The sequence below is a fragment of the Cebus imitator genome, unplaced genomic scaffold (genome assembly GCF_001604975.1).
Source record: "Cebus imitator isolate Cc_AM_T3 unplaced genomic scaffold, Cebus_imitator-1.0 Scaffold203, whole genome shotgun sequence".
In the NCBI taxonomy this organism is placed as follows: Eukaryota; Metazoa; Chordata; class Mammalia; order Primates; family Cebidae; genus Cebus; species Cebus imitator.
Window position 1 is genome coordinate 120,311 of NW_016107518.1, and position 14,516 is coordinate 134,826.

Genomic DNA, 14,516 nt, shown 5'->3' on the forward strand with positions numbered 1-14,516 from the left:
GATCTCGGCTCACCGCAACCTCCGCCTCCTGGGTTCAGGCAATTCTCCTGCCTCAGCCTCCTGAGTAGCTGGGATTACAGGCACGCGCCACCATGCCCAGCTAATTTTTTGTACTTTTAGTAGAGACGGGGTTTCACCACGTTGACCAGGATGGTCTCGATCTCTTGACCTCGTGATCCACCCGCCTCGGCCTCCCAAAGTACTGGGATTACAGGCTTGAGCCACCGCGCCCGGCCGCTAAAACTGTTTTAAAATCTGGTAATCTTGGATACTTCTGTCCTCTGATCTGGTCCTTTTTCTTCCTATTTACAATATTGGGCATCTTAATATCAAAAACCTAAATATGATCAATAGCATAGACAAAGTAAAACTAGCCTGGTTAGATTACCAATCTGGAGTTTCAGTTCCAAAGTAAATATTTAGCACTGTGATTCTCTGGTGAAGACTGTGGACTGTCACCAAACCAAGTAGCTTATCAGCAACACCTGCTCCAGACTTCTGTATGCTCTTCATAACTGTTCATCAATAGATACTACATAGAATCTGGACTTTTCAAGCTAAAGATGAAAGAGCATTGTACCTTTTATACTATATACCCTATTTACTTTTAATGTTTATTAGCTTACACAAAAGTAGACAAAAGTATACGAACCTATGTACTCACCCAACCTCAATGATCTATAGTAAACTTTTGTCATCTATACCCTCTTCTCCTTATCACCGCATTTTAAAGCAAATTCCAGATATTTCATCTATATATAGTATACATGTTTTTAAAAAGTACTCCTAAGAAAATGCCATTACAGGGCTGGGTGCAGTGGCTCACACCTATAATCTCAACACTTTGGGAGGCCAAGGCAGGCAGATCACCCAAGGTCCGGAGTTCGAGACCAGCCTGGCCAACATAGTGAAACCGTGTCTTTACTAAAAATACAAAAATTAGTTGGGCGTGGTGGTGGGTGCTTGTAATTCCAGCTACTCAGGAAGCTGAGGTAGGAGAATCGCTTGAACCCTGGAGGTGGAGGTTGCAGTGAGCCAAGACTTGTGCCATTATACTCCAGCCTCAGCGACAGAGTGAGACTGTCTCAGAAAAACAAACAAACAAAAAAAAACCATTACTCTTAGAAATTAACTTATTTTCAGAAGACTTCTTAAGGCAAGGCGTGGTGGCTCATGTCTGTAATCCCAACACTTCAGGAAGCCTAGGATGAGGCTGAAGGAGGAGGACTGCCTGAGCCCAAGAGTTTGAGACTAGCCAGGGCAAAACAGTGAGACCCCCTCTCTCTCCAAACAATTACAAAAATTAGCTGAGTGTGGTGGTATATAACTATAGTCCCAGGTACTCAGGAGGGTGAGACGGATCACTTGAGCCCAGGAGTTTCAGATTGTAGTGAGCTATGAAAGCACCACTAAGCTCCAGCCTGGATGTCAGAGGAAGACAATCTCTTAAATAAAAAAGGCCAGGCATGGTGGCTCACACCTGTAATCCCTCCACTTTGGGAGGCCAAGGCAGGAGGATCACCTGAGATCAGGAGTTCGAGACCAGTCTGGCCAATAAGGTGAAACCCCATCTCTACTAATACAAAATTAGCCAGGTGTGGTGGCGGGTACCTAGGGTGGTGAGGTGACAAGGCTAAGGTAGGAGAATCACTTGAACCTGGGAGGTGGAGGTTGCAGTGAGCCAAGATCACACCACTTCACAGCAGCTTGGGCAACAAGAGTGAGACTCCATCTCAAAAAAAAAAAAAAGATTCCTTATTTGCATCTACCACTGAGTCTGTTCCAAGTTAAATTGTCTAATTAATGTCCTAAAAATTGGCTATTAGCTGGGTGTGGTGGCTGACACATGCAATCCCAAAACTTCAGGAGGTTGAGGCGGGTGGATCATTTGATGTCAAGAGTTTGAGACCAGTCTGGCCAACATGGTAAAACTCTGTCTCTATTAAAAATACAAAATTTAGCTGGGTGCTGTGGCATGCGCCTGTAGTCCCAGCTATTTGGGAGGCTGAGGCTGGAGAATTGCTTGAGCCCAGGAGCTAGAGGTTGCAGTGAGTCAAGGTCGCGCCATTACACTACAAGCTGAGAGTGAAACTCTTGTGTCAAAAAAACAAACAAATAATTAATTAAAATAAATTGGCTTTTAAATGTAGAATCAAAAGTCTGTATGTCACATTTGGATCATATATTTCTTAATTCTTATTTAATTTACAATAGTTCTCCTTCCCTACCCTCTTCTTGACATTTATTGTTGTGATCTAGACTTCTAACACTTGTCTAAAAGCACTAACTGTTCAAGCAGACTTTGGAAATGGTTTTCATCAGAGCTATGGACTCAACAGTCTTGCAGGACTGTCCTGCAAAAAGCTCACATAGGCATGGCAGACAGAAGGGGATCACGAGATACCAATCATGGAGATGTTACACCATCTGCCCTTTTGCAAAACCCCAGAGGCACAAAATAGAGTAAATCACCACAGATCAATCCAGGTTGGTTCCTACCAGCAAGAAGCCACACAGTTGCCAGCTACCCTGATGAAACTTTTCTGCTAATCACCAAGTTGACTCCAAGGAGGAAATCACACTTAGTTTCTGTGGCCAAACTAAAACACCACACAAGATTGTTTATGCCAATAATCTCAACTCTGGCTGCTCATTAGAATCACCTGGGTAGCTCTGGTAACATGCAAGTAAATCAGAATTCCCTTGAGTGCTACATAAGCGCATACTACAAACAACTATCACAGCAATAACATAAGTCATCATAAGTCCTCAAAAACTGGTACAGTCACTGGTACTGCCTACCACACAGACCTGGATATCTACAACAGGGAGCTCCAAACATCCTTTGGGAGAAACATAATACATTTTCTATAACTCTGTCTCCTGCCCCAAACCGCTTCATAAAACCAAAGCAAACAATGCTACCATTTCTCTAGCTGTGCTAATAGTGCTAGCAGACTCAAAGGACTCATAACTGGGAAACTATGTTAAAACACAGAAAGTCCTAATCAGTTTGACACCTTTAAAACAAAACCTTATAGGAGATAAGATGATTTTCTTTTGGCATTCACAGGCAATATCAAATCTAAGTCATTCATTACTCACCTTATCAAAAAATAATGATTCTGTTCCACCACCGTGTTTGCTGGCATCTGCCATAGAAGAATCCTTTAGATTGAGGAGTTTGGGTTTCTTCTGCAAAAGAAGATACAAACATGTGACGTTCGAAGAGTGGTTTTCTCTGAATTTTATTTTTGTCTGTGTTCAATGGCTTCATCACTAAAACCACTGATTAATAATTTGAAACAAATGAGAGAACTCTCACCAACTCACTCCATAACCTCAAAGATTTCTACTCATAGTTTCTATTTCAGTTTGCCTGTTATGTTTCTTTCTCCAACAGTTTCAAAGATCATTCTACCCCCCACAAATATTCTCTCCAGAAATGATCATGGCATTACTGTGACAAACTTTTGGAATATCCTTTTTTCTAGAGGCCCAAAGTACTTTGTTCAGAATCTAATGCCGCTGTTTTCCTACCAGTTGAGGGAGAAGAGGCTACCTGTAAAAAGAACTGGTGCACATGGCCTGAAATTGGCAGAAACCAATCTTTAACAATGAATAATATTTCAATTAAAAAGTTATTTAAAAAGCATAATTTTTCTAATAGAAGAAATATGTATCAGCAATATCCACCTCAGACTAATTTAATATTGTTCTTTTAAAGGGAACCAATAGGCCATGCTATAACGCTGTCAGGCAAGAAGTTACTCTTAACATCCACTACTTAACTCCCGATGAGAAAATGCACAAACTTTGTGAAAAGTAGCACATTTATTTACCCTGACTGTCTTAAAGTATACTTTCTTACTTGCCACAGCCTCTGCTTACACTGCCTACTGAGAAAGTAGGTGGAGAATTACAAGCCCCCACTAGATTCTTTACACCTGCAGGTAATCAAGATTGGGAGTATATAAATCCAAGCATGGAGGATATCTACTGAGCTGATTCTTGCTACCCATATAACTAATTCTCTTTACTGAAGTGAATAGAAACATTATGTTCAACTTGCTTTCAAAAGAAGAAACTATTACAAACACTAATGAATAGGATACTTCAAAAGTATTAGTAACACCTAATATATCAGATCTTATAGTCAGTCACTTACTATTCATCAGTCACCTCTTACTGTATCTCTTCCATATTACACACTGCTTTGAAATTCACTGAAGAATTCAACATTCAATACATACAACTAGCCTTTTCCCTATCATAGCTGTGTCACATCAAAGAAGGGAGTAAGCAGAGCTTCCTGCAGGCAGACCATCAGTGTTAACTATAACAAAAAACATCATGTAATTGATTACTAGCAGGAGTTTAAGACTTCTCTCTGCTATAGTCCAAAGGTCCTGCCTTGGAGATTGAGATGATACAGATAACATCTGGTAACCCAACAAAGAACTCTGAGCAGGACAGGCTTCTAGACCAAAGAGATCTCACAAAGCACATGCACTCTACTCAAGAGGACCTCAGAGATCACTCATTTCTGAAATTCTCAAGAATCTTCTTTCTTAACACAAGGCAGCTTTAAAGCCTCAAATAAGAAGGGGCCAGGCGTGGTAGCCTGTAATCCCAGCACTTTGGCAGGCCAAGGCAGGTGAATCACCTGAGGTCAGGAGTTCAAGACCCGCCTCGCCAACATGGCAAAACCCTATCTCTGCTAAAGATACAAAAATTAGCTAGGCGTTGTGGCACATGCCTGTAGTCCCAGTTACTTGGGAGGCTGAGGCAGGAAGATTGCTTGAACACAAGAGGCACAGTTTGTAGTGAGCTGAGATTGCGCCATTGCACTCCAGCCTGGGCAACACAGAGCGACTCCATCTCCGAAAAAATAAAAAAATTAGCAGGGTATAGTGGCCCACACCTGTAGTCCTACTTATTCAGGAGCCTAAGGCAGGAGGATCACTTGAGCCCAGGAGGCGGAGGCTGCAGTGAGCCGAGATCGCGCCATTGCACTCCAGCCTGGGTAACAAGAAAAAAAAAAAAAAAAGAAGAAGGGAAAATTATTTTAAGTCTTAGATTAGTAGCAACCAAAACATTAAAGAAATGACAGCTGACTGCAAAAGAGATAGTACAGAACTCAAAAAAGTACAGTAATCCAAGCAATCAATGTTATTGTTAATACTCTTTTGCAAAGCCAGATAAACTGTGCACTGAGTTTCCGTGACATGTACTAACTTGCTCCAAGCATCTAGGATCCAACTGTTAACGCACTTAAAAACACACGACCACCTCTAGAGTACTTGTCCACTACAATGGCTTGTGAGCGTCAAAATGAGCAGCTGCTGCCCATTCTCACCTTAACTGGAGGAGTGGTTCCTGTAGGGTGTCTGCGGATCTGGCAGCCATTCTGGCTAGGCCTCTGCGGCTTGTTGTTCAGTTGGGGCTTCTTGACAGTGCCTCCATGATCATTTCTCACAGAATCAACCTTCTCAGCAGTTGTTTTGCTTAAAAGCTGATTAAGACACATGAAAGAGATTAATGCTCTTATCAAAACAAATAAATATCATCTAGGAAAAGTCCCTTTCTGAGTGCAGTTTTCCAATTTATCTAAGATGATAATCTTAAATAGTGTAATTCTTCTAAATAAAACGTACCACGGAGCTGTTGGCATCTGGTAGGAATTGTCCAAACTCTGACAACAAATCTTCCTGGTTTTTAAAGAGACGAGCCACCTGGGCATACACCTCTTGCTCTGTCAATGCTGGAGTGTAGTTTCCTCCAGCTTCCTTGGCATTTCTCTGCTCTTTCTGAGGAATTGCAAATGAAAAGAGATCATATTAAAGGGCCACTGTTTTGAGTCCTTCATCTGTGCACACTTTCTGGAATCACTGTTGTCTACTTAGGCTGCATGTAAGAAGAAAGTCTATATTCTTAGCACCCATTTTGAGCACAGACTTTCAAGTTGAGAAAAAAGTAGAAGACGGTGGATGATAATTCCTTTCAAAACTAGGGCAGTAAATTTTTGGGGGTCAGTTTCACTCTTGTTGCCCAGGATGGAGTGAACTTTCTTGGCCTCTCAAAGTGCTGGGACTACAGGTGTGAGTTACCATGCCCGGCCTGGGACAGTAAATATTAATGCCCAGGGGACCACTACTAACTTACAAAACCTTCAAGAAATTTCTCCTCCTCCTACTGCAGATTAACTAGACTATACAAATCACCATCTAACTGTCCCAGATAAAATAGGGCTTCATTTCATGGGCCGGTGACTTTAAAAACCCTGACTAAGGCTGGGCATCATGGCTCACACCTGTAATCCCAGCACTGTGGGAGGCCAAGGAGGGAGGATCACCTGAGGTGAGGAATTGTAGACCAGCCTGGCCAACATGTTGAAACAACGTCTCTACTAAAAGTACAAGAATCACTTGAACCCAGGAGGTGGAGGCTGGAGTAGGCCAACATCACGCCATTGCACTCCAGCCTAGACTAAAAGGGTGAAACTCTGTCTCAAAAAAAATTAAAAATCCTGACTGAATGTTGCAGGGCAATCAAGTCAACAAATAAAACTGGCTTTATAGGCTGGGCGTGGTGGCTCACGCCTGTAATCCCAACACCTTGGGAGGCCAAGGCGGGCAGATCATGAGGTCAGGAGATCGAGACCAGCCTGGCCAACACAGTGAAACCCCGTCTCTACTAAAAATACAAAAAATTAGCCGGGCATGGTGGCGGATGCCTGTAATCTCAGCTTCTACGGAGGCTGAGGCAGGAGAATCGCATGAACCTGGGAGGCGGAGGTTGCAGTGAGCCAAGATTGCACCACTGCACTCCCGCTCAGGCAACAGTGAATGACTCTGCCTCAAAAACAAAACAAAACAAAACAAAAAATGGCTTTATAAACACAAATGATAGTTTCTATCTGGTTAATTTCCAGTATGAATTAGTGGACATAATAACGATTACTTAAGTTGTTCTTGGACTAGATGACCTAAGAGGGTAGCCTGGTTAAGACAGGCTGAACGGGCACTCCTCTTACCTGATATGTGTGCAAAATCTCCAGGAACGCTTTGTAGATGTCTGGTTGGCCCTGGAATCTGTTCTTGATCTTATTAACATAGTTGATAGCATGATTAAACTCCACAGGTTGATTGTTCTGCAAGGATGGGGCTGTTCCCAACGAGATTGTCACTGGTGTGTGAGGCTGGACCGGCGGAGAACGTGGGGATGCATATGGTGGAAGTGGGGGAGTCTGCTGACTGGCTGGAGTATGTGCTTGTAGTTGGGAAGGCTAAAAAGAAAAAAAGTCTTTATTCTCCTCAGGTGCATAGATGAGTTGATACAGGGAAAGTTCAAACTAAAAGAAAAACAAGGTGTCAACTTATATCCTTTATTTACTCACTCAGGCTAGGCCATTTTAATCCAACACAAATCACACTGGGCAGCAGTGAGAGTTGTAGGGGGTTCAAACATGCTGATACAAATATCTCAGTCTTGCATTTTCTAAAAAAAAAAACCTTAAAACTGGTGCCATCTCCAATTATAGAGAAGAATTTTTCATATGCAATGTTTAAGCTTAGTAGCTCAACAAGTACAAACAGAAAAACAATCTCATTCTACATAGCCTTTTGATGTCAAAAAAAAAAGACACCTCAATTGTTGTAGTAGCTCCACATAAAAAAGTCTTCTACACCAACTCTGTCCTGTAGAACTGAGATGATGGAAATGTCCTTTATTTGCACTGTCTTACATAGCCACTAGCCACATGTAGTTACTGAGCACTTGAAAGCTAGTGCAACTGAAAAATTGAATTTAATTTAAATTTAAATAGTCTTACGTGGCCAGTGGCTACTGTGTCATATACAGTGTGGTTCTAGACAAAAAACACCCCATCTTCATCATCATCATCACCATGATTGTTCATTACACCTTCTGCTTAGCTTGATATAATCTGGTAAGTGAAATAACTTTCATAAAATGATAACCACGTGGACAGTAGCAAAATTTGACCACGGTAAGATGGTTTCTGTCTGTGCTGTCAATTACTGTTATACAAAGTCGCTACCTGTTGGGATGTACATGGTTTTATAAGCAGAAACTGTAAAGACAAAAACCTTGAAAGTTGTCGTTGTGTTGATTTAAACAGATACCTAAGTAAGTGGTGTGTCAATGTGAACCATGTCATAGTGAAGTGACTACTGCATTTTCTCTGATGAATCTTTGTAACCTTGTGTCTCAGTATCTAAGTTCTATATAAAAGGGAAATGTCAAAGGAAAATGCTTTCTAGGGATGCATTCACATTGATGCAATATTTTCTAAGTGCTCACCTTGCTGACTTTGGCAGGTGGGGGCTGAGGAGCTGGCTGGGCAGGAGCTGGGGCTGACTGGGCTGAAGGCTGGGAAGGATGTTGGGGTGGTGGTTGAGGCTGGGGCTGGATGCCATGGGTGGGAATCTGATGAACCTGGCCAGGAGTTGTCACATTCACCATGTCATTGGTTTGCACCTCAATTTTGTAGCCAGGGGGCAAGAAGGTGTTGAATCCCATTATCAGGTCAGGGTGGCCTTTGAATAGCTGGGACACACGACTAATCACTCCTGGAGTGTCGATGCTGATAAAAAACAAAAAGAAAAGTGATGGACTGCAAGCTCAACAAACACCCGTAAGAAAAAAATTTCACTTTTTTTTTTTTGAGACAGGGTCTCGCTCTGTTGCACAGGCTGAAGTGCAGTGGCACGATCTTGGTTCACTGCAACCTCCACCTCCCAGGTTTAATCAATTCTCCACCTCAGCCTCCTGAGTAGCTGGGGTTACAGGTGTGTATCACCATGTCCGGCTAATTTTTTTGTATTTTTTGTAGAGACGGGTTTTTCCCCTCTTGGCCGGGCTGGTATTGAACTCCTGACCTCTTGAGCCACCTGCCTCGGCCTCCAAAGTGCTGGGATTACAGGCGTGAGCCACCATGCCCAGCGTTTTTTTTTTTTTTTTTATTTTTTTTTGTAGAGATGGAGTCTCACTCTGTTGCCCAGACTGGAGTGCACTGGTACGAACTTGGCTCACTGCAACTTCTGCCTCCTGAGTAGCTGGGATTACAGGCATGTGCCACTAGGCCTGGCTAATTTTTGTATTTTTGGTAGAGACGGGGTTTCCACATGTTGGCCAGGCTGGTCTCAAACTCCTGACCTCAGGTGATCTGCCCACTTCAGCCTCCCAAAGTGCTGGGATTACAGGTGTGAGCCACCTCACCCAGCCAAAATTTCACTTTCTATTAGGTTTTCTCTAAATAGGAAAACAGATAAACAATCTACACATTACAAAATTAACATGCAAAAAGCTCTGAAATTCCAAAGCCATTTTGCTTTAGACTCAAAGATACTTGGCCACATTGTTTTTTTTTGTTCTGTTTTATTTTTTGAGATAGTCTTATTCTGTTGCCCAGGCTGGAGTGCAGTGTTACAATCTCGACTCAAGGCAGCCTCCGCCTCCCGAGTTTAAGAAATTCTCCTGCCTCAGCCTCCCAACTAGCTGGGATTACAGGCACCCGCCACCACGCCCAGCTAACTTTTGTATTGGTCAAAATTTTGAACAGAATATACACTCGTGGTAACAATCCCACCAAGCAGACATGCAGACAATATACATAAAGCTACAAATCCCACATAAGATTCCATCTTTGATATACCAGTATACATCATTTCAGCACACATCTGCATTGTTCAGATGAGTTACACTCTTACATCAGTGAAGCATGCCAGAATATAAACCAATTCAAAAACCAAGTAGCCTAAATCATTACCAGTGCTACTTCCCTGATGGAGACAAGGCACTGGACAAAATTTAGTTAAGAAAAATTTACCAATAGGGACAAAAATGTCTAGTGGCCATAATTCCCATCAATAAAGGAATGCGTAAAATAAAGACATGATTTGGAAAATTCAGCCCCAAAAAGGAGCATCCTTTATCTTCCAGTAAATAAACTATATCCTCTTCCTTCCAAAATCAACATGTCAGACACAAAGGTCGAGTACAATGACACATCTTTTACCTCTGCGATTTAAATTCCTTCATGATGTCAAGGAAATCGTTGTAGACCTGAGGCTGACTACCAAACTGCAGTTTCACCTGGTCAAGATAGGACAGTGCGTCTTCCACCTGAAGCAGGGATAAATATCAAGGTTATAAAAAGAAAATAAGCTAACAATTATAAAAAAAAAAAACAAAAAACAAAAAACAAAAACAAATTATTTATGCCTAAATATGCTAACACAGTAAGTGAAATAAAAACGTCTTAAACATATACTTAAAAGTTAGTATGGATGCCAATTATAAACTCAAGCTTAACATACTCATAAAACCTGTAGCCTTGTCTTGGATTATTTTGAACAGAATGATCATTGCAGAATAACTGATATATCACTGATTCATTACACAAGCCTCTACTAAAATACAACATGCATGGCCCAAAGCAGGTACCAAGGATTCAATGAAAAATAATTTGTAGCCCCCTCGTCTATAGACATTTGTTCTTATCTAGTTGGGAACCATAACACAGCGGGTAACGTGGTAATCACTCAATGCCTGGCGATGACATGGGAAGGACATGTCTTCCCCACCAAAATAAGTGAGGCTTCCCTAGGAGATAATGTGTAAACTGAGACCTAAAGATGAGTATAAGCTAACAAAAGTGAAGACCAGTGGAGAAAATCAAAGAAAGCAGCATGGACAAAATCCTAGACAGGATACCATATGAGATACTTGAAATCTGAAAAGAGTTTAGTTTGGCTGGAGGATCTGTAGTGAAAAGTACTGGAAGGAAAAGTAACAAGAGATGAGACAAAAAAAAGCATGATCTAGATTCTGAAAGGACTTGTGAATCTTGTGAAAAAGCAATTTACATTTTTATCGTCTGCATTTTTGTGTAGTCAATTTGACTTCAGTGTTGAGAAAAAAATTGGCAGAGGAGCAGAAAAGATTGAAAGAAGGTAGGAAGACCAGTTATGCTACAGGAGTAACTGGACAACTCATGTGAAAACAGTGGCTTGAATTATAGTACTGGCCCAGAACAACAGAAAAGTGCACAGATAAAAAAGCTTTTTGGCTAGTAGAAGTAACAGAATTGGGGAACTGAATGAATACGGGAGCTAAGGGAGAGCCAGCATTCAAAAGTGATCCACCACAGAGCAGTGTGAGGAAGAAGGGGTGAGAGTGACTCCCGGACTGATCAAAGCCAGCACACGCTACACCCTGCACCCAGCACTTACATCCCGCTGCATCAAGACCGACGCCAAGAGAAAGCCTGAAGGGGATGCTGAAGGGGACAGAGACAAGGTGAAGAATGAACTAGAGAAGATCCGCAAGGTTGTCTGCTAAACCTGATCCTTCAAAGCCCTAGCCCAACCCTAAAAAGGCCCCACACAAAGAAAAGAGAAGCGGTACCCAAAGAGAAAAAAGAAAATGCTGACACTGACAGGGAGGGAAATAACCTTGCAGAAAATGGAGATGCCAAAACAGACCAGGCACAGAAAGCTGAAGGTGCTGGAGATGCCAAGTGAAATGTGTGCATTTTTGGTAACTGCACTTCTGGTAACTGGAAAATTTGAACTATAATTATGAAGTGTATAAATTTTGAAATACCATTATTTAAATCAAGCTTTATAAAAATGCAGAGTTTTGCTTTTTTTAATGCTATGTTGTTAGCACACAGAACATTGCATTGGTGTTTTGGAGGGAAGGATCACAGGTCACTAACAGAGTGTCTTTGAAGCTGGATTGATGTGAGGAAAACACCTTTCCCTTCTAGTTTTGAGAGACTTCCTTTGGCTTACAGAAGAGATTCCCTAATTTTATTTATTTATTATTTTTGAGACAGAATTTTGATCTTGTTGCCCAGGCTGGAGTGCAGTGGCGTGATCTCAGCTAAATGTAACCTCTGCCTCCCGGGTTCAAGTGACTTTCTTGCCTCAGCCTCCCAAGTAGCTGGGATTACAGGCGCCTGTCATCACACCTAGCTAATTTTTGTATCTTTCGTAGAGACAGGGTTTCACCATGTTGGCCAGGCTGGTCTCGAACTCCTGAACACAAGTGATCCAGATCCACCTCCCTCAGCCTCCCAAAGTCCTGGGATTATAGGCGTGGGCCACCACACCTGGCCTAGATTCCCTGACTTTTGACACACATGGCCACCTTGGCACAAACACCTCGTGGGATGGAAAACCAAATTCATTTTTATGTCCTGTTCTCCCTTCCCACCTTCAGCATAGATTTAACTCCCTTATGCTCAGACACCTATTGGGACCTAACCCCAAATAACTGGTTACCAGTGTGTCAGGCAATCAAACTTTCCAGTGATGCCACTGAGATGGCGGCCCTCAAGAGCAGTGGTTCCTTTTCTAGACTGTGGGATCTTCAGAAAAATCCTGCCATTTTCATTTTACTTCCCGAAAATCAGGGTCAGCTCATGAAAAGTTGTTAAACAACGTGCTAAATGTGAAATGTCAACCTTCACTCTAAACTTGCCCTGTTCAGAGCATCAAATGAAGACTTCATTGGGTTTTATAGTGGATTTTTGGTTTTTTGGTAGCTCATTGTTAAGGATTGTCTGTCCATGTCCTGCCTGAAATACCGTGATTGCGCGTGGGAAGTACTTTAATATAAAGTTTGATACAGTTTGGCTTGGGGAGAATAAAAGTGACCTATCACAAAGAACAGGTTGGAAAAGGCTAAGCTATGAGTCTGATTTAGGAGAGAGACACCCAAAGGAAATGCCCACTAGGTGTTTCCTATATACTCTGAGATGAATAAAGTTTTTTTGGTAGTTTAATTGAAGTCTAAATGTTTCAAATTACACAAAATATCAGGTATAAGAAACTTCAGAAATAAACATTTGATGTGATATAAGCAATTCTTTCTCTTTTTTTTTTGAGACAGAGTCTCGCCTTGTCTCCCAGGCTGGAGTGCAATGGAGCACTCCAGCTCACTTGGCTCACTGCAACTTCTGCCTCCTGGGTTCAAGCGGTTCTCCCGTCTCAGCCTCCCGAGTAGCTGGGATTACAGGCGCCATGTCACCTCATCCGGCTATTTTTTTGTATTTTTAGTAGAGATGGGGTTTCACCCTGTTGGGCAGGCTGGTCTTGAACTACTGATCTCAAGTGATCCGCCTGCCACAGCCTCCCAAAGTGCTGGATTACAGGTGTGAACCAGCCAGCCAGAGATAGTCTTTCAATATGTTGCAAAATGGAACATTTACATTCAAATCAATCAGTAACTGGTGCTATGGTCTGAATGTGTTCCCCAAAATTCTTAAGTTGAAAATTACCAATGTGATATTAAGAAGTGAGGCCTTCAGAAAGTGACTATGGAGCCCTCATGAATGGGATTAGGGACCTTATAAAAGGGCTGGAGTGAACTAGTGTTTGTCCCTTTGGCCTTTCACAGTGTGAGGACAGAGCATTCAGGCACCATCTTGGAAGCGGAGTTCAGGCCCTGACCAGACACGAAACCAACTTAATTTTATTTATCTATTTTTTTTTTTGAGATAGGGTCTTACTCTGTCACCCAGGCTGGAGTGCAGTGGCACAATCTCAGCTCACTGCAACCTCCACCTCCTAGAGTCAAGAGATTCTCCTGTCTCAGCCTCCAGAGTAGCTGGGATAACAGGAGCGCCGCCATGTCTGGCTCATTTTTTTGTATTTTTAGTAGAGACATGGTTTCACCATGTTGGCTAGGCTGGTCTTAAACTCCTGACCTCTAATGATCCACCTACCTCAGCTTCCCAAAGTGCTGGTATTACAGATGTGAGATACTGTACCCAGCCAGCACCTTAATTTTAGATTTCCCAGCCCCTGGAACTTCTCTAGAACTGTGAGAAATAAACTTTTATTATTTAGAAATAGATTACTCAGTCTCAGGTATTTTGTTTTAGCAACACTAATGGATTAAGACAAATGGCTCTTCTTCAGACTTCCATTATGGCCATGGTTAATCAGTGTTTCAGTGTTGCTCGAAATCAGATGGTTTCAATACCCACTTGTTTGATGGTTAGTTTTTCTATACAAATATGACAATTTCTGTTGAAATTCAATGGACTATTTACTTCATATTCTAAACTTTCCATACTGTAATGTTTCATTAATAAATGACCAACTTAAGTGAACACAAAATGCATTAAGTTTGCAAAAGGAACCAGGATTTTGGAAGATATTTAAGAATAGCATGCATCTTTATGACAAAAGAAGAGTTATCAATAAGACATGATATAAGGTAACTACTGCAGAGAGGGGAAAAGTACAGAAAACAAAAGAAAGCATTTATGTGTGATACATGTATGTGTGAAAGAAAAAGGTACTGAAAGTCACAGCAAACCACTGTTTAAAAATTAGTTATAGGAAAGGCCGGGCGCGGTGGCTCAAGCCTGTAATCCCAGCACTTTGGGAGGCTGTGGCGGGTGGATCACGAGGTCAAGAAATCGAGACCATCCTGGTCAACATGGTGAAACCCCGTCTCTACTAAAAATACAAAAA

General features: G+C 41.9%; 1 protein-coding gene across 4 annotated transcripts in view; it reads right to left on the bottom strand.

The window, feature by feature from the left end:
• SIN3A (SIN3 transcription regulator family member A) overlaps positions 1 to 14,516 on the bottom strand; it is an 87,910-nt gene that overhangs the window by 33,653 nt on the left and 39,741 nt on the right. For all 4 annotated transcript variants that reach the window (XM_017547946.2, XM_017547944.2, XM_017547947.2 and 1 more), the window contains exons 4-9: positions 10,043 to 10,149; positions 8,326 to 8,608; positions 7,037 to 7,288; positions 5,658 to 5,810; positions 5,360 to 5,515; positions 3,106 to 3,195 (exon numbers count right to left, since the gene is read on the bottom strand). In XM_017547946.2, coding sequence (XP_017403435.1) covers positions 3,106 to 3,195; positions 5,360 to 5,515; positions 5,658 to 5,810; positions 7,037 to 7,288; positions 8,326 to 8,608; positions 10,043 to 10,149 — 1,041 coding nt within the window. The remainder of the gene's footprint in view (positions 1 to 3,105; positions 3,196 to 5,359; positions 5,516 to 5,657; positions 5,811 to 7,036; positions 7,289 to 8,325; positions 8,609 to 10,042; positions 10,150 to 14,516) is intronic.